The following is an 18,329-nucleotide window of genomic DNA, read 5'->3' as shown; positions in this document are numbered from 1 at the left end:
TTGCTGGTGGGTTGAATGATCTCTTACCCTCTCTGCATCCACCCCCTTGGGCATTTAACTTTGAAGTGTCCTCTGCCTCTGTCTCTGGACTTGACCGTGTGCCTGGCTTTGGGTAATAGAATGAAGCAGAAGTGCAAGTATGGTGCTTCTAAGTCTACCACTCGAGAGGCCTTGCTCTTTCTTGTGTTTCTGTCCCCAGAGAATGAGCTCAGAGAGAAACAGGTTGGGAAAGGTAGGTTTGCTTATAGACCTAAGACCTATGTGCTTACATTGGACCTTGGACCCTGTGGCCCACACCACACTGAACATATGGACCGAACTAATGGCCAAGGATTTGGCCAAGGCCACACAGCCAGACAGCTGTCAACTGGCACTAAACCTCATCTCTTCTGTTTCACCATGAATGCCCACTTTTCCTACTCTTCCATGGCCACCTCTCTTTAGTCACTTGCAAAGCAGAGGAGCTGTGTTGGTGCTGGTTGGTTCCATGGCAGTAATAATAGTAGTTAACATTTATTGGGTGTTTACTCTGTGCCAGGCCCAGGCATCACGGTTTGCAAATTCAGATACCTGGAATGGCAAGTAAGGTCACTGAGTGAGGCAGGCAAAGCAGGGACTCTGGTAGCCTAGACGGTCAAGTCTCTGGCTAAATTGGGGACGGTAACTGCTCAGACCATGATGGCCTGGCTAGTATTGCCAGGTATTACTGTTTTAAAGAAAAGACATATATTTGAATTTTTAGATAGCATTTCAGAAAAAGTACTCTGTAGGCAAATTAAATCACACCTGTTGGCCTGTTTGCAAACTCTGCTTGCCGTTTTCTCATTTCCTCTGACACCCATTCTGTAAAGGAGCCTTGCCCCTTGTTCTGATGGAGCAAGCAAAGCTCTTCAAAAGGGTAAATCACTTACTCAAGGTGATCTAGCCAAGCTACACAGTTGGGGTCTGTATGACTCCAAGATTTGAACCTATGACAGAGGGCCTCTTGGATGGGTAAGGGGTCTGTGTTCAGACACAGCCAGAGCTGACACCATGACAGAACATGTCCAGGCAAAGTAAACTGTCAGTCAGAGACCTCAATGTAGCAACAAGGGATCATTCAAGACAAATGTGATTGATGTTGCAGAATTTCCCACCTCCCTCTGCCAGAACTTAACAATGGATGTCCTCCCCTCCTCTCTCTTTAAAAATCAATAAACAAAAATTAAGTCATTGTATGTTTAGGAGAGGTGGCATATGTGGAATAAATACCTTTGGCTTCTTTGTGTCATTTATCAAACTTCTTAAACATATTGTGTAGGTCCATAAAAACAATTCTGACTCTTTCATTGGACTGTGAGCTCCAGCTATCAGAGGTGGATCTGTTTTGCTTCCAGTTGTCTCCCAGCACCTAGCACAATCTGTGACACACAGTAGGTGTTCAATAAATGTATGCAGAATAAATGAGTGTGGTTCAGAGAAGTGAATTGACTTGTCAGGTCACACAGACCAATCTTCCTGTTTACCTATCTTGATTTAGAAGCTCATGCTATTTCTACACAATCCTGCCTCTTGGAGAGAATCAAGGGAAAGATGTTTCCAGGCTAAGGATCTTGGGCCCAGGAGCTTCCACTTCTTTGGACTCTTATAGAGTAGGAGTTGGTAGAAGTGGTGATAGGGGTAAGCACCTATTAAGTAAGCCATTATCTACCATAATACCTTTTGTAAACCACACATTATAATCTTGACAGCCCTGAGCCCGGCTCTTAGGGTATTTACAGAGGGTGGCAGGGTATGAAGGGCAGGCCCTACCTAGGTTTTGCTGTGGAACAGGCTAAGTTCCCATCTCAGTTATGCTGTGTTACCTTGACCTTTGAGTGCCCCTCTCTGAGCCACCTTCTTCCTGCACCCTGTGGATAAAAAATCTTCACTTAGGGATTATCGGGTTGAAAGGAGATCATCAATGGAAGTGGCTGCCAGTAATTGTGGATTTTTTGGAAGCCTGCTAGCCTGAGAACTGTTGACATTGAGAACAGCCTTGTCAGGATCAGCCAGGCTTAGAGCCAAGGAGTCCCATCTATCAGGCCTTTGCTGCTTTCAAGTGGATATTATTAGATACAGAAGGTCCTTATTTCTCCCTTGCTTTCACACTGGGAATTCACTCCTTTCTGCTGAGCAGGGGAAGAGGGATTGTGGGAAGGAGGGCACCTGCTTCTACATGGGAGGGTGTGTACTTGAATACTTTGGAGAAGGCAGAGCTTTGGAAAACCCCTGGCTTTGGCCTACCAAGCCTGAATAATAGACTTTTCACCTGCTAGGTAAGCTCATGTCCTGTGGGCTTCAGTTTCCTCATCATAAAATGGGCCAACAATAATTATGTCTTCCTTCTCCAGCAATCAGTATAGTGCTTGGCACGTGGCAGGTGCTAAATAAGTGTTCATTGAATGACTATTGGGCATGAGAGGGCTTTATAAAGTGAACATTACTGTTATTGAGACCCTTTAGGAAAATGTGAAGAAAGGAAACTCCATCTGGAATGGGACTGTTGCTGAATTCTCTCACCCTCTGTCAGATTCTAGCTTGTTTTTTTTCAAATAAGACTTACCATTCTAATGGTAGCTTCTCTATCAGTGGAAGTGAAGGGGGACAGGCTATAATCCCACCTGGGAATCTGTGTAGGCCAGATTCTATCACGGGCTGGCTTCACAGGTCCCTACCCCTAATGGGCCTCACTTTTCTCATCTGTATAGTAAGAGGCTACATAGTCTCTATGGTCTTTTCTAGTGTTGACACAGTCTATGATATGCAACGAATAATTTCATAAAGGGCTTAGGAAACTTCTACTGTTTTCCTAAACCACTTCATAGTTTAGAAAACACTTTTGGATCCCTTATGCTTTTCATCCTCATGGCAACCCTGGAAGAGGCCAGGGCAATGTGCCCATCTTGAGGAACTGAAGCTGAGGTGTCTTCAAGGGGCTGTAATTTGAGATTGCACCACACATTTTGGTTATACAGATATATCAATTTGTTCTCGAATGTAATCATGCATAAAAATCACCTGGAATGGAGGTGGGGGATTGCTTGTACCAATGTAGATTCCTGGGCACTTAGAGATTCTAAATTGGCAGGGCTGGGAGGGCCCATAGTTAGCAAGTACTCAGGTGACTCTGAAGCCAGGGGCTACCTCCTGTCACATTCTAGATAGCCTCCAGCATCAGCCTGTTTCTTTTCATAATCCCTCCTAGGACTGCTTTCACTGGGCCCCACAGATTTTGTTTTTTTTTTGTTTTGTTTGCATTTTCATTTGTCTCAAGTTATCTTTTGATTTCTTCCTTTATGTCATTGTTAACCCATTCATTGTTAGTAACATGTTATTTAGCCTCCATATGTTTGTGTATTTTTTTACTGTACTTGAAATTGATTTCTAATTTTATACCATTGTGGTTGGAGAAGATGCTTGATATAATTTAAAACTTTTAAGTTTATTGAGACTTGTTTTGTGTCCTAACATGTGGTCTGTCCTGGAAAATGTTCCATGTGCACTTGAAAATAATGTATATTCTATTGCTTTGTAGTAAAATGCTCTGAAAGTATCAATTAAATCCATCTGGTCTAGCAGTCATTTAAGGCCACTTTTTTCCTTGTTGATTTTCTGTTTGGAACATCTACCAATTAATGTCAATGGGGTGTTAAGTCCCCTATTATGACTGCATTACTGTTGCTCTCGCCTTTTATGTCCATCAAGATTTACTTTATATATTTAGGTGCTCCTGTGCTGGATACCTGAATGTTAACAAGGGTTATATTCTTTTGTTGGATTATTCCATTTATCATCATATAATGTCATTTTTTGTCTTTTATTATAGGCATTGTTTTAAACTCTATTTTGTCTCATATAAGTATTGCTACCCAAGCTTTTATTTTGTTTCCATGTGCATGAAATATCTTTTTCCATCTCTTTACTTATAGTCTGTGTGTGTCTTTTGTTATGAGGTAGGTCTCTTTTAGAAAGCATATGTTTTTGGTTTCCTATCCATTCAGCTACCTATATGGATAGGAAAGTGTTTTTTTATCTTTACTGAGATATTTATTTATGTTCATTGACATAAATGATTATGTAAATTTAAGACAAGGTGTTGATTATCAATATATTATAACATGATTACCACTATTGTGTTAGATAACACCTCCATCATACCACATAATTACAATTTCTTTTTGTGGTGAGATCATTTAAAATTTACTGTCATTACATGTAGATTTATTTGTTTTTTATTTTTAATCTCATCAAGGATATGTGGTTTTTAAAATTGATTTTGGAGAGAGAAACACAGAAGTGAGAGAAAAACATTGATAGGTTGCTTCCCGTACACATCCTTGTATCCCTCCTTAATGTCTTCTTTTTTATTTTCAGGAGTGTTTAATATTAATAAAGATATTGTTATCAATTAACCTTTTACCTACCATTTTTACTACAGATAAGTCTTTAGCATTTATTGTATGTCTTTCCACTTTAGTTGCTTTTTTTTTGACATGCAGAAGCTTCTAATTTTTATGTAGTCAAACTTTTGATTGTTTTTCTCTGTGACTTATCTTTGAAAGCATTTAAAATTACTCTTGCACAAGCATTTATGAATGTTAACAGAAATCAAAATAGGAGATAAAAATGTACCCACAATCTTCCCAGCACATCAAATTAAAGTGTTTGCCCCTAGAATTCTTGTCAGTCTTTTCCACATGTACATAATTTGAGGTGGTTGTTATCACTACTTTGACACTGTTCTTGTGTTCTAGGCTTTCTTTCTTTATTTTCCACTAACTGTTATCATCTGACAATATCCTTGATGCATCTTTCTTTCAGACTCCCTCTGCGCTTTCTCTTGCTTTTTAAACATTTTCTATTTCTTTATTTCTGTTTTAGCCAAGGACATCTGCCTAGAGCCCACTGGGGCTCTTTTGTCCCTTCCTCCTTCACTTGCAAAATCTCAAGTTGATTTGGCTGCTGCCAAGGAGATTTTTATAAGGTGTGCATTCCATACTGGCTACGTGTCTGACTAGCTGTTTGGTCTTGGACAATTTACTTCATCTCTCCGAGTTAATATTTCTTCTGTAAAATGGGAACTGATAAGATCAGCCTCACAATATTTATTGTGAGGGGGTATTTGACATGGAGCCTGGTACATAGTAGGTACTTCATACTACTATGTATAATAGATGTAACATGTGGAGCAACTACTGTGTGTTTGACACTGTACTAGGGATTTCCATGAAAATCAGATCAAGGGGTAGGTTTTGTGTCTGGCTTGACTGGTGAGTAAAATAAGGTATTAACAAATGTTGGCTTTTTAAAATTCTATTCCAAACCTAAAATGTATACTGTTTATGTCATTTCTGTGATTTGACAAAGGTTAGCCTACATGCACATTCAGTGTGTCTGGGCCTGGCTCACCCCATTATGTGCCAAGAGGAGTCTGGAGGACATGTGGGGCACTGGGAACAGGGGAAGCAATTGAATGTGCTCCAGGTCAGCTCCTGCCTGCACACTCTGAGCTGTGGGTCTGGGCTCAGGGCTCTTCTTCAGATCTTGGGTTGGAGTCCTTTGTGCTTCTAGAACCCAGACATCAGTCTTGTTCTGAAACCTAAGGCAGGAGAGGCTTCTTGTATCCCAGGGGCTACTGAACTACCCTGCTACTGCCAGAAGCCAGGGTCCCCCAGTATGTAGTATGTTCAGGAAATAAGCAAGGCCAGCTTATCCTGAGCCTGGAAAAGGGTCAAACACCCAACTCCACATGCTTCTATGTTTTGTTTCAGTACATTGTCATGCAACAGAAGAGTCTTTCTGATATAATGGCAAATAAACCAAGTTATGAAAGTGTATACATACTATAACCACATCTATCTATATTATAAAAGGCCAGTGGCTGTAATGCTAGAACGCTGGAACGACCAAACGACCGGTCACCAGGAGGTGCATGGAGCACTTCTCGGTTCCTCCCCCGCAGCCCACTGGCTCCGATCCGGTGGGCGGGCAGGATGGCAGGTGGGTGGGCGTGGTGAGGCGGGTGCGGCAAGGCAGTGCCAGTGGGCAGTGGGTGGGCGTGAGCATGGTGGACAGATGGGTGTGCATGGGTGGGCGGGGCTGCGCGATTTCAAGAGCTGGGCCTCTAATATGAAAAATATAATCTCTTGGCAATGTGTTGAAAACTAAGGCTGGAAGAAAGCACACCACAATGATGGGTTATGGGTTGTATATTTTCCCTTTCCAATGGAAAAGATAAATAAATGTCATCTTAAAGAAAAGGGTCTCTCTGGGAAGGTCCTGTGAGGACTGGCCTCTATTAGACTGGGATGGTGGAGGTGCACTCCCAGGTGCATCTTTAGGTACTTTTCACCAGTATTTCCTGAGTCTCTGCAGGAGGCTAGCAGGTATTTATTGGTCTTCTTTAAGGGGTCTTTCAGTCAGAGGCCTGGGAGCCAGGATTTATTGCTGCCTTCTCAGGGAGGGTTCTGAAAATGGAAGTTAAAACCCAGGAGCATGCTTTTATTTATTGATTTTTTTATTGTTTTGTGTGTTGGGCCATTGTCCCGGCCTTGCCAGCCAGCCAGCCACCCGCCCAGATTATTAGGAAAGAGAGGGAATAGGGTCGACCTACTATGTGACCTCTAACCACAAGCATTTACCCCTGCACTGTAAATGTCACCTCTGCCACAGCTGCTTCGACCAGGTGTCCCCACCATCAGGCCCAGTGGGTGGGGCCTAAGAGCAGAGGCTGAGAGGCCTCAGGGCCCAGCTGCCCAGGAAGCTGCACTGGGCAGCGGGGGGCGGGGGGTGTAGGGCTTCCTGGAGGTCCCCCAGGAAGGCCCCCCAGCAATATCTGAGTCTGGAGAAAGGGGGGCCAGAGCGTGAGGCTTCCTTGCTTTCAGTACCTCCCCTCTAAGCACTATCCCTACACAAAAAGCTCCAGCGAGAAGGAACCAGACTCTTTTCCCCACAGCCCTATTTCCAGGCCTCGCCAATTAACTGGCACAATCAGTGTGAAATAAATAACATCAGGCACTGGGCAGTCAAACCCAGGCTCCCTCCTTGTGCCAAAGAAAGCCCACCTTGGAGGCCTTGGGCTTGGCATTGAGCAACTCTGTGGTCTGAAGCCAGTCTCCTAACCCACGTGGCTGCAAACGCAGCCACCATACAATGGCCACCTTAGCTCCCGCCCCCAGGGGCTGGCTGGAGAACTGGAGATGGTCCATGCAAGTATGGGACCTTGAGTTCGCCAAGCTGTGCCATGGCTTCCTGGGACCAGCCCGTGGGCACCAGGGTTCCCATTTCTGAGGTTTGGGGAAAAGCTCATTGGCCGTCACACACCCATGAGTAAGTGGTGCCCCACAGGCAGCTGAAACCACTGTGTACTTCCCCTCCACTGTGAATCCAGGAGCATACTTTTAAACTGTGTTGTTCAATATAAGACATTTCCCGTTGGGGACTCCATTTCCTCATCTGCCCACTGTCTTCATGCCATCTATGTGTTCAGAAATGGAATCGGAGCTAATTATGACTAAACAAATAAAAACTAAGACCACATGATAAGGTGGGGTACGGTGGCACTCTCTTTTTAGGTGCTTCTGAAAGGAGAAAAGGAGAGAATGAATACCCATAGGGCTTGATGGCCTGTTCTACCAGGTGCTTCACAGATGTGTTCTGTGTCCATGCTGATGATCTCTGTAACTATGGTGGGACTTGTTTTTCTATTCCAGGTTCCGAGGTGCACCAATTATATCTGTGGCGGCCAAGCCTGGGGGACCAGAGGCCCCCGAAACAGAAGCTCCACAGGGCATCTCAGAGCTCATTGAGGTATTGTCAGCTTGAATCAGGTTGGTCTCTGCCCCCATTTCTGCTCAGGCAGGTTCCTTTGTGTCCTGCTCAGCCTGAGAGAGACAGAGAAGCATCACCCTCTGCCCACTCTCCTATCCCCCAAAAGGATTCTGGGGTGGTTCCTTTAAACTCTCCCCCTCCCCCCCCACTCCAAAAGCTTAATGCAACCTCTCTCAGAAGATTAATCCCAAACAGAACTGAGGGCCTCCACCCTTCTAAGCCTTTCTTTTTCCTTTCTCTTGTCAAATACCTCCACTCAGACAGAGCAGATCCTCTCAGTCTGGAACTCTGGGGCTATGCCATCTGTTCCAGTCCTTCAGATTGTACCAGGTCCTCCACTATGTCTCACCTGGACTAGTGGGCTGGGGGCCAGTGAGCCAGGGAGAAGGAGATGGGCCCAGCAGCAGGGACAGTACAGCTTAGGTCCTGTGGCCTCTACCAAAACACTGGAGGCTTTATCTTCTGAAGCCCAGGGCCCAAAGCTCAGGCTGTTCCTCCAGGCTGGGTAGTAGTAGACAGAGGGAAGGAGCGTAGCGATTCACAGGGTGGCCAGGGCAGCCAGCAGGCAGGGTGGTGGGGGTAAGAGAGGGTATGGTGATGCTTCTATGGAAGTGACAGTGAGACTAGGGACTGTAGTTTCCCTCTGCTGGGCACTTGGGGCAGCTCAGAGGGTTGCAGTGCTGGCCCCACCACCTGCTCTCTGTGACCTTAGGCCCATGATCTGCTCTCTCTTGCCTCAGTTCCCTCACTTATAAAGTAGAGGAGATAGTAGCACCACTTCCCTTGTGGAGTAGCTGCGAGGGTTAAATGAGTTAATGTGTATAATGTGCTCAGAACAGTGCTATATCAGTTTACTGTGATGGTGAGATATGACTATCACATACCAAACACTGTACTAAGATCTTTACATGCAAGCTCATTAACATTCACAGTGACCCTGGGAGGCTTAAATTATCCCCATATTACCTCAGAGAGGTTAAGTAACTTGCCCAAGGTCTCATAGCAGGTATGTGGTGGAGCTGGGATTCAAACTCAGGTCAGTTGTGGGGGTCTGCCTGGGTCCACAGAGCCAAGATCAGGTGTGACTGTTTCTGTGATTACACAGTGCTGATCTTGCTGAAGTAGCAAAACCAGTATTTTCTGGGTAAGGCTTTTGTTACTTTTTCACCAGCTCTCGAGAGTACTGGTCTGGGAGCTTGGGACAGTTGTGTTTGTTAAAGCAAAATCCACAAAAATACTGTTTGTATATTCCTTTAAGAAACCTCTGCATACATCTCAGGCCAAGCCTGTTTTGAAATCTCTAGTCTTTTTTCAAAAGAATTGTTATCACAGGATTAAGAGTTTAGAACATTTACTACCAAATACTTTTTGGTAGGAAGTAGCAAAATAAAAGGAACAATGTGGTCTTAGTTTTTATTTGTTTAGTGGTAATTAGCTCTGACACTCTCTCTGAGCACATAGATGGCATGAAGACAGTGGGCAGGTTAAGGTTGAAACTGTGGAGAGTCCACAGAGAGGGAAAAGCAGAACCACAAACTGAGGGACAGCACTGGCCCTTTGCAGGGGGAGCTTGGAGAAGTGGCCTTCACACCCCTCCTGTCCTAACAAACTCAGGCAATCGCCTCTGGGAACAACCCTGCTCTCCCCCAATCCTTCCGTTTCCCTTATTCACTTGTCCTTCTCTCTGGTGAGAGGCCAGCTGCTGGTGACACTTGGAAGTACTCACAGCCCTGGGAGGGAAGACAAATAAACAGATTCTCACAATAGCATTTAACTGGTGATGCGGAGGAGAAATGCAGTCAGACAAAAAGGGTAGCAAAGCCTTTCCAGAGGTGGTGTTGCCCATTTGCCCTCCTAGAGAGTAAGGGTAAGGCTAACAGGGTGGTGAACTTTGGGGCCTGCCAGCGGCTGGTGTCTGTGAAAAGGGCAAGTGGTGGGAGCCTAGGCCTCAGCAATACCCAGGCCCTAGATGATGACAAATCTTAAATTCTGCAGGCCTTAGGTGGATGGAAAAGCATGTGAGGCCCGGGAGCAATGTGACCAAAGGAGTCCCGTGGCAGGCTCCCCCTGCTGCATTGTGGGTGAGGGCCTGCGTGCCTGGCCTGTTAGGAGACTGTTGGAGTAATCCCAATGGGAGAGCATAGATGAGGCTTCTCCAAGTGCCCTTTGCCTTTGCACCGAGGGAAGGCATGGAGAGCATGGCAGAAGTTTGGAGTGCAGTCAGGAAGTTGCCCGTTTCTGATCTGGGCTGGCCTGCCTTCCTCTGCCCTGTCCCATCCAGTCCTCTCCCAACAGAGTGTGGCACAAGCATCTCTTTTCTAGCTCCTGACGTCCCAGATTTCCATCCCAACGAGAGATCCCTCGGGACCATTCCTCATGTCTGTGGACCATTGTTTCTCCATCAAAGGCCAGGGCACTGTGATGACAGGAACCATCCTCTCAGGCTCCGTCAGCCTCGGCGACAGTGTGGAGATTCCTGCCCTCAAGGTCAGTCTTACCTTGTCCTTTCTTTTGCCCTTATTCTCTAGTGGCAAAGGAGAGGAATGGTCCCTTTGTCCTCAGCTGGGTCTGCTTCCTGAGACTGGCCAGCGGGCGCTGCTCTGCTCTATCTCCTTTCATGCCTTGCCTGGATTCTAGAACCACCACTCCCCTATTTCTTATAACAGCACCCATTTATTGAGATCCATGATGTGCCGCGATGAGCCTCCCAAGGTTCTTCCTTTATTGCTATCCTTTATATCCATTATAGATAATGGAACTGAGGCTCCAGAAGGTGCATTAGGCTCAGGACCATGTGGTCAGCAAGTGAGGTGCTAGGTGTAAACCTCCTTTCTGCACGCTTTCTGTGTCAGGGTGGCAAGACAAATTAAACACTGTTAGAATCTTGTGTTGCTCAGTCGTACAGTCTGGAAGACATCCAGATGAGTTTCACACTCCCAGTGACCGCTGGCAGATGCCATGTCATCCCTCTGGAGACCTGTGAGAAGGATGGATAGCGCTGTGTCTTCCCAGCTCCCCCACCTCCTGGGAATTTCTGGCTGGCTCTCATTTGAAAGATGTCCAGTGGCCTTGATGTTTCCCTTCTTCATTGGGCTTTTCTTATGGCTTTAGTTTAGAGGAAAAACTTTCAGCCTCCCTCATTGCCCTTCCCTTCCCTTCAGGGGGAATGAAGGTGGGAAACAAGGCTAGTTAGAACTAGAAAGACCGTACCAGGAATTCAGGGTCCAGGGCAGTTCTCTGGTTCTAGAAGAATCCAGAGTACAGGAAAGTGATGGCATGCACTTGGCCCTGTATGTACAACCAGGGACAATGCCAGCTGCTGATGTACTCACAGACCTAGGCAAATGAATTCATTTTGCATGCTAACTGAGAAGTCTCCCTGGAGGGCTGTGTTAATATGGCTCACTAGCTGTATTAGGGTCCACCAGAGAAACACAACCAAAAGTATGTGTATGTATCTATGTACACAGAAAGAGGGATGTATTTTAAGGAATTGGCTCCCAAAATTGTGAGGCCTGGAAAGTCCAGAATCCATAGGGTGAACCAGTAAGATGGAGATCCAGGGAATAGTTGCAATTTGAGTCTGAAGGCTGGCGGAATTTCCTCTTCTTCTAGGGATGTCAGTCTTTTTCTATTCAGACCTTCACCTGATTGGATTGGGTTCACCCTCACTGTGGAAGGTCATCTGCTTTACTTAGTCTAGCCAATTAAATGTTAATCTCAACACAGAAACATCCAGGATAATACTTGACCAAATATCTGGGTACACTGACACAGCCCGGTTGACATAAAATTCATTATCATATTGGGGCAAGGAGGGCCATGATTGCAGTATCTACCCTGAGCAAGGGGAGGGCAAGGGAACACGTGTGCCTTATGTTGGCCATTCCTGATCTAGGGCAGCCAGAGAGGTTATAGGAAAGGGGCATTTCAGGGGTGAGGGGAATGGCCAGGGCTTTTTCAGTAAAGGAAATTTCAGGTTTAAATCTCCCTGCTCTACTCACTTTATGGTGGTGTGACTGTTGCTTCCTCCTGCAGAAGCAGGGGTGGGTAACAAGGAAGAGTTTCCTGATCAGGGAGGACCAACTAAAGAAGAGCTTTTATATGCCTGAGGCTGGCCAGGGCTCCCTGACATGTCAACAAGAGTTGGAGAGTGAGGCCCTGCCCTTCTGAATCCTGGGGCCTTCCCTGGCACTGTTGGTCATCATTCCCTCCTCCACTGGCTGTTGTGGATCCTCTTGTGAAGACCGTTAGCCTTTGATTAAATCAAATCCATGTTGTGCAGGGACTAAAAGTATAATTCTTAAAAAATAAAGCACAAAATTATGAAAATAAACTAAACTTAATATTTAACAAAGTTAAGATTATAATAGTAACTGTGTTAATTCTTAGCAGGAACAGAGAATAAATCAAATGCTAAATTTCTTTCCATTCCTTGTGCTCCCTTAGGCATACTCCTTTGGACCACCTTAATCTAATATTCCTCTGCCCTGGGAGAAGACATTTCTGCAGCCTGGGAGGGCAGCTGAGAGTAGGAAGGAGGTGTCAGAAGATGGCTCTGTGGGAGACAGACTTTGAATTGAGAGTACCTGAGGCTCTAGAGCAGGGGTGGGGAACATCCGGCCCACGGGCCACATAATGCCCAAGAAATCATTTGGTCTGGCTCTGCCAAGGCAACCACAAGTGGGACTCAAAATTCAATAAATCTAGGAGCTTTTTCCATAGCAACATAAATTTATATTAAGTGAATTATATTAAGCGAATGATGTTATAAATATCCAAATGGCCCTTGGCAGAAAAAAGGTTCCCCATCTGTGCTCTAGAGGGAGGAAAAGGTTTGTGATGACAGGATCAGGAGCTGTAATGCTAGGACTACGGGTATGGGGGAGGGCTGAGACAGACTTAGCCATGTTAAGCAGACAGCAATGTTTGAGTGGGGACATGTTCTGAGGTCTTCGGCTACCCTTCTTGTCCTTATAAAGATGGAATTTGCCTGTCAGGTATGTGGAAGGTGCTTGGCAAACATAAATTTAAAGCTCTCCTTGCTTTTGTGTGCCTATTTTCCCACAGCCTACTTTCAACCCTCTTGGTATCAATGTCTGTATGATTTTTTGATTTACTAGTCAAAGAAAACAGAACTGTAGCATTGAACTTGGATATTTGGCTAAGGAGTTTTCCAAGCAAAATATGGAGGTTGCAGCCTGTTTCTCTTTTGCTGCTTATAGTAAATGTGAGAGGAAGGGAATGTTTTGAAGAAGGAACTGTTAGTAAAAAGGAACCAGCACTTGATTTGGGAGGGTCTTGGCATGTCCAGATTGCAAAGGATGCTACAGGTGGGAAATTCTCTTTGAGAAAGCTTGCTCTGGTGAAAGACCCAGGGCAAAGCTGGACAGCCTTTGCTGATGAGATGAGGTGTGCGACTCAAGGTTCTAATCAAACGTCTCACCAGACGCCAGGTAGAGCGGTGGGCTTACCCTAAAAGGATCTGCAGAGAACCCTTTGGTTTAATGGCATAGGTCCCCTTGATAAACATGAGAGACCCACAAGGTTTTTGAGAATGTTATTAGCAAAAACACTGCCAGCCTGGACTGAAAGGAACAGAGACCTGAAGAAATGGAGGGAAAAAAGCAGTTGGACTTTTGGTATTCTACATGAAGGAAATGGACTTATAGAACTACTCAGCTACAAACACATGTTATCCTTCAAGAAAAGGAAGAATGATTCCAAAGGCAGAGCTGAGGATGTAAAGTTAGAGGCCAGAGAGGCAGGCCTATAAGCAGGGGCCCATGGAGTCTCTGTGGGTCCAGAGAGCAGAGGAGCAAGCCACAGAGGGCTGTTTTCAGACCTGGAAACCTAATGGGATCTGCCTTGCTGGATTTCAAATTTGCTTGGGGCCAGTGACCTCCCATTTTCTTCCTATGCCTGAATTTTAAAAGCAGATAATTCGTTTTCTAGTTTCACAGGTCCACAGATGGAGGTTGCAGCCTGTTTAGTATAGTATCATATAGTATCATATAGTATCATCCATGCCAAATTAGGTGACTTAGATGATGAGTTTTTTGAGCTAATGATTAGGATGAAATTTTGGATTTAGAGTTAATGCTATAGTGGAGCGAGAATTTAGGGATGTTGGGATGGGATAAAAGTATTATGCACATGTGATGGGTGTTAAGTTTTTGGGGACCAGAGGGTGGACTACAGTGGGCTGAGTTGTGGCCCACAAAAGATGTGTTCACTCAGAACCTAAGAATATGATCTTATTTGGAATAAGTCTTTGCAGATGTGATTAATGTAAGGATCTCAAAATGAGATCATCTTGATTAGGGTGGGCGCTTTATCCAACAATGAGTTCCAATGACCCAGAGATTCAAAGAGAAGATAATTAAAGTTGGAGGTCAAGACTGGACTTATGCAGCCCTAAGCCAAGGAACACCAGTGATTGCCACCGCCACCAGAAGCTAGGAGAGAGGTATGTATGCAAGGCAATCTCTCTTAGAGACTCTACATACAAGGAACCAGCCCTGTTGACACATTAATGCTGGATTTCTAGCCATCAAAAGTGCAAGAGAATAAATTTCTGTTGTTTAACCTACCAAGTTTATGGTAATTTGTTATGGCAGCCCTAGGAAACTAATATAGATTTTGGATGGAAAGTACTGAAGTAAAAAAATAAATAAATAACCTTAAGTCCTTTATCTTGGGCAGGTCCCTGAATTCCTCTGCACTTTGACTTTCTGGTGAACAATCACAACCCCAGTTCACTGTTTAGGTTTGCTGTGAGGGTGACATGAGCTGAGTTCTCCTTAGCATTAAAAGGCTTCACAAGTTAGTAGTAGAGTCAGAACCTTTGCATACTGATGGCCAGCTCTGCTCATTTCTTCCTTTCCTGTGATTCCCATCTGACAGGAGAATATCTAGGCTCAGGTGGGTTAAGCAGCTAGACAGCAGAGCCAGTGTTTGAAGTTATTTGTCCAGCTCCAAAGACCAGGCTCTGTCCACTTTACCTGCTGCTCCTGTAGCCCCAAGGAGACCATAGGGCCAGTGGTATTTTATCTCCTCTGGACAAGGACCCTCCAACTTCCTGAGCAGCTTTGTAAGTGACCCAGTGTGCCCTTCGGAGGCCTCTCCCTGGTCATGGAGCTCCTGAGGTTCTGAGGTCCTGACCTCTTCTCACCCCTGCCCTCCATGAACCAAATTGGTGACTAGTGCCTGTGTGCACTGGGGACATTTCAGGGTAGGGCTTTAAACTGGATGGCCCTCCTCCCAAACCCAGTGACATCCCTGTCAGATTTCAGTAATTGACTCGGACACATCCGACCACTTGAACTCCCTCAGAGGCAGAGCACAGCCATTCCAAATAAATGGTTGCATTCCCCTCCTGGCCAGGGTTTTCCTGCCAGAGCTTGTCAGACCCTGGCCCCTATTTCTGCTGCCCATGTTTGTTCCCAGCTGGGGCCCATTAGCTGATTGAGGGAACAGGGGATGAAGGAGAAAAACGAGATTCCATTTAGACCTCAGAATGGTGTAAACCCCAGACATCCTGAGATTCACCAGCCTCTCAGGCTTTTTGGCTCCCTCGATCCTCAGCCTGGGAAATCCCTCTGGTAAGATTTGTTGTTGGGATTTAGGCTAGTCATCTTTCTAGTGATAACTGGCTATCAGTGTTGTAACATCCAAAACTCAGAGCCACAGACCATGAAGAGAGAGCAAGGAGAAATTGAGAGAGGTCTGGGAGCTCAGAGGGACCACAGGCAAGTTATTAAGCTTCTCTGTATTTTACTAATTCCTCAGAACTTAGAGACCCCTATGTGTTGGCCAATGTCTGGGGCCTCTGAAAGAGGGATGGAGGGGTGTGGTGCCCCCTTGGGATGATGGACAGCAAATCCCTAGCATATAGGAGGCTGATACTCTTGTCGTGTTGCCATTCAATATGACTTTCATGTGGAATTTCTCTTTGGGGTTCCAGATGTAGTAAGGCAGGGTTCTTTCCTAGCTGTAAGGAAATAGTTCTTCTCAGGGTTCCTCAGTGAGTTATTGAAATGGAAACATGCTTCTGTATAGCCCTCTGGTCCACTGACTCCACCTGTTTTTTCTCAACCTACTCTTTGAACTTCTTGGTATCAATGACTGTATGATTTTCTGATTTACTAGTCAGGGAAAGCAGAACTTGTAAGCAATGAACTTGGATATTTGGCTGAGGAGGACCTTGCCATCAGGCTCTTTTCCTCCTATCCTGGGAGCACCGCTTGCATCCAGCCTCCCTTGGCTCACACTGGGACCACTCCAGATCCTGTTCCTTTCCCTGCCTTGTGCACCAGCCGCCTTAACCCAGCCTCAATTTGCTGGTGGGTCACCTTCATCTACAGGATAAAATCTAAAGTGATTTGTGTGATTTGGTCTTGCTTTTGTCACCTCTCCAGCCTCTTTCTTAATTCCAAAGCCACACAAGATCACTCCTGCTCAGTCGATTAGTCAGGACTCTGGTCGCAAGTGATAGAACTCCAACTTAGACTGGCTTTAACATGATAGGGGGTGCACTGGCTCAGTTACTGAGAAGCCAGGGTTGAGAGGGCACTGATGTCCGTGTCCATGAGTTCTATCTATTTTTTCTTCTTTTTTTGCTCAATCCCGCCAACACACCCACCCATCCAGAGTTGTCTGCCTATTCTCTATGATCCTGCCAATATTTTGCTTGTTAGTTCAGTTTGTTCATTAAATTCCACATATGAGTGAAATCATATGGTACTTATCTTTCTCTGACTGGCTTATTTAACTTAATACTCTCCAAGTTCATCATGTGTAACACAGGGTATTTTTTCTTCCTTTTTTATGGCTGCGTAGTATTCCATTGTGTAAATATACCATAGCTGTTTTATCCCCTCATCTATTAATGGAAACTTGGGCTTTGTTTGTTGTTCTTTGTTAAGTCCCTTTAAATGTAAAGTTAGATTGTTTATTTGAGCTTTTTCTTGTTTCTTGAGATAGTCCTGTAATGCTATGAATTTCCCTCTTAGGAGTGTTTTCCCTGTGCCCCACAGATTTTGGGTTGTTGTGTTCTCATTTTCATTAGTTTCAAGGTATCGTTTGATTTCTTTCTTCATCTCATTGTTAAGGCATTCATTGTTTAGTAAAAGGTTGTTTAGCCTCCATGTCTTTGTGTGTTTTCCAGTTTTCTTCTTGTGATTGATTTCAAGTCTCATAGCATTATGGTCAAAAGAAGATGCTTGATATGATTTCAGTCTTCCTAAATTTACTGAGACTTGTTTTGGTCTTAGCATGTGGTTTACTCTAGAAAATATTCCACGTGCACTTGAAAAGAATGTATATTCTTCTGCTTTGTGGTGGAATGCTATGAAGATATCAATTAAATCCATTTGATTCATTGATTTATTATGTCATTTAAGGACGTCTCCTTATTGATTTTCTGTCTGGAAGATCTATCCATTGATGTCAATGGGGTGTTAAAATCCCCTACAAAGACTGTATTACTGACAGTCTCTCCCTTTATGTCCATCAAGATTTGCTTTACATATTTAGGTACTTCTGTGTTGGATTCATAAATATTTAAAAGGGTTATATCCTCTTGCTGGATTGCTTCCTTTATTATTATGTGGTGTCCTTCTTTGTTTCTTACTAAAGCCTTAGTTTTAAAGTCTATTTTGTCAGTTATAAATATTGCTACACCAGCATTCTTTTCATTTCCTTTTGCATGAAATATCTTTGTCCGCTCCTTTTAGTCTGTGTGTAGTCTATGTCGTTCTAAGGTGGGTCTCTTGAAGATTGTGTGTGTGTGTGTGTGTGTGTGTATATATATATATATTTTTTTTTTCTTTTCTTTTTTTTTATTTATTTATTTATTTATTTTTAATTAAATCTATTTATTTATTTATTTATTTGGCTTTAAGGCTCTCAATCAATTTGAGTTTGTCCTTCTCCCCTTCCTTTTAATCCACTCCTTTTACAAAACTTGCTAACTAACCAAGCAATCCCATGTTTTACTGTCTCCTCATACCTTTTGCCCTTCATGTGGCCACACCTCGCATACTCCATTCTAAGTTCCTTCTCTGATTCTTACTTTGGACATTCTTTCATGCTGGGCGAAGATGCCTGGAAAGCTTTAAAAACTCATTTATAAGTCATAGCCCCTCCCTTGACCTCCATCCTCACCTAACAGCCAAGTACCTTTTCTCTGTGTGAAGGTAACACAAGGCCATTCTCAGGTACGAAAGGAATCAGAAAAGTGTTCCGCCACCAACTTTTCTTGAAGAAAGAATGACTTGAGAACACACTCTAGCCAACTGAGCAGGTACTACGCGGAGACCGAGGAATGGAATCATGGTGGACAGGTCTGGGGGCCTGGCTGGGTACCCCCCACAGGCAGGAGGACTCGGTGCAGCAGAGAACGCCTGCCAGCAGCACACACTCGACCACCCAATGAACAGCAATGCAGAGAGGCAGGGCCTTCCTCCCACAGTGAC

At 44.6% G+C, this 18,329-nt stretch overlaps 1 protein-coding gene across 3 annotated transcripts in view; it reads left to right on the top strand.

Annotated features, from left to right (window-relative positions):
• EEFSEC (eukaryotic elongation factor, selenocysteine-tRNA-specific) overlaps window positions 1-18,329 on the top strand; it is a 250,923-nt gene that overhangs the window by 101,798 nt on the left and 130,796 nt on the right. For 2 of the 3 annotated variants that reach the window (XM_006763213.2, XM_006763215.2), the window contains exons 3-4: window positions 7,734-7,830; window positions 10,174-10,338. In XM_006763213.2, the coding sequence (XP_006763276.1) occupies window positions 7,734-7,830; window positions 10,174-10,338 (262 nt within the window). The remainder of the gene's footprint in view (window positions 1-7,733; window positions 7,831-10,173; window positions 10,339-18,329) is intronic. The other variant, XM_006763214.2, reaches the window with a different exon arrangement.

The sequence above is a fragment of the Myotis davidii genome, unplaced genomic scaffold, assembly GCF_000327345.1.
Source record: "Myotis davidii unplaced genomic scaffold, ASM32734v1 scaffold78, whole genome shotgun sequence".
Classification (NCBI taxonomy): domain Eukaryota; kingdom Metazoa; phylum Chordata; class Mammalia; order Chiroptera; family Vespertilionidae; genus Myotis; species Myotis davidii.
This window is presented reverse-complemented; position numbering and strand designations above follow the sequence as displayed.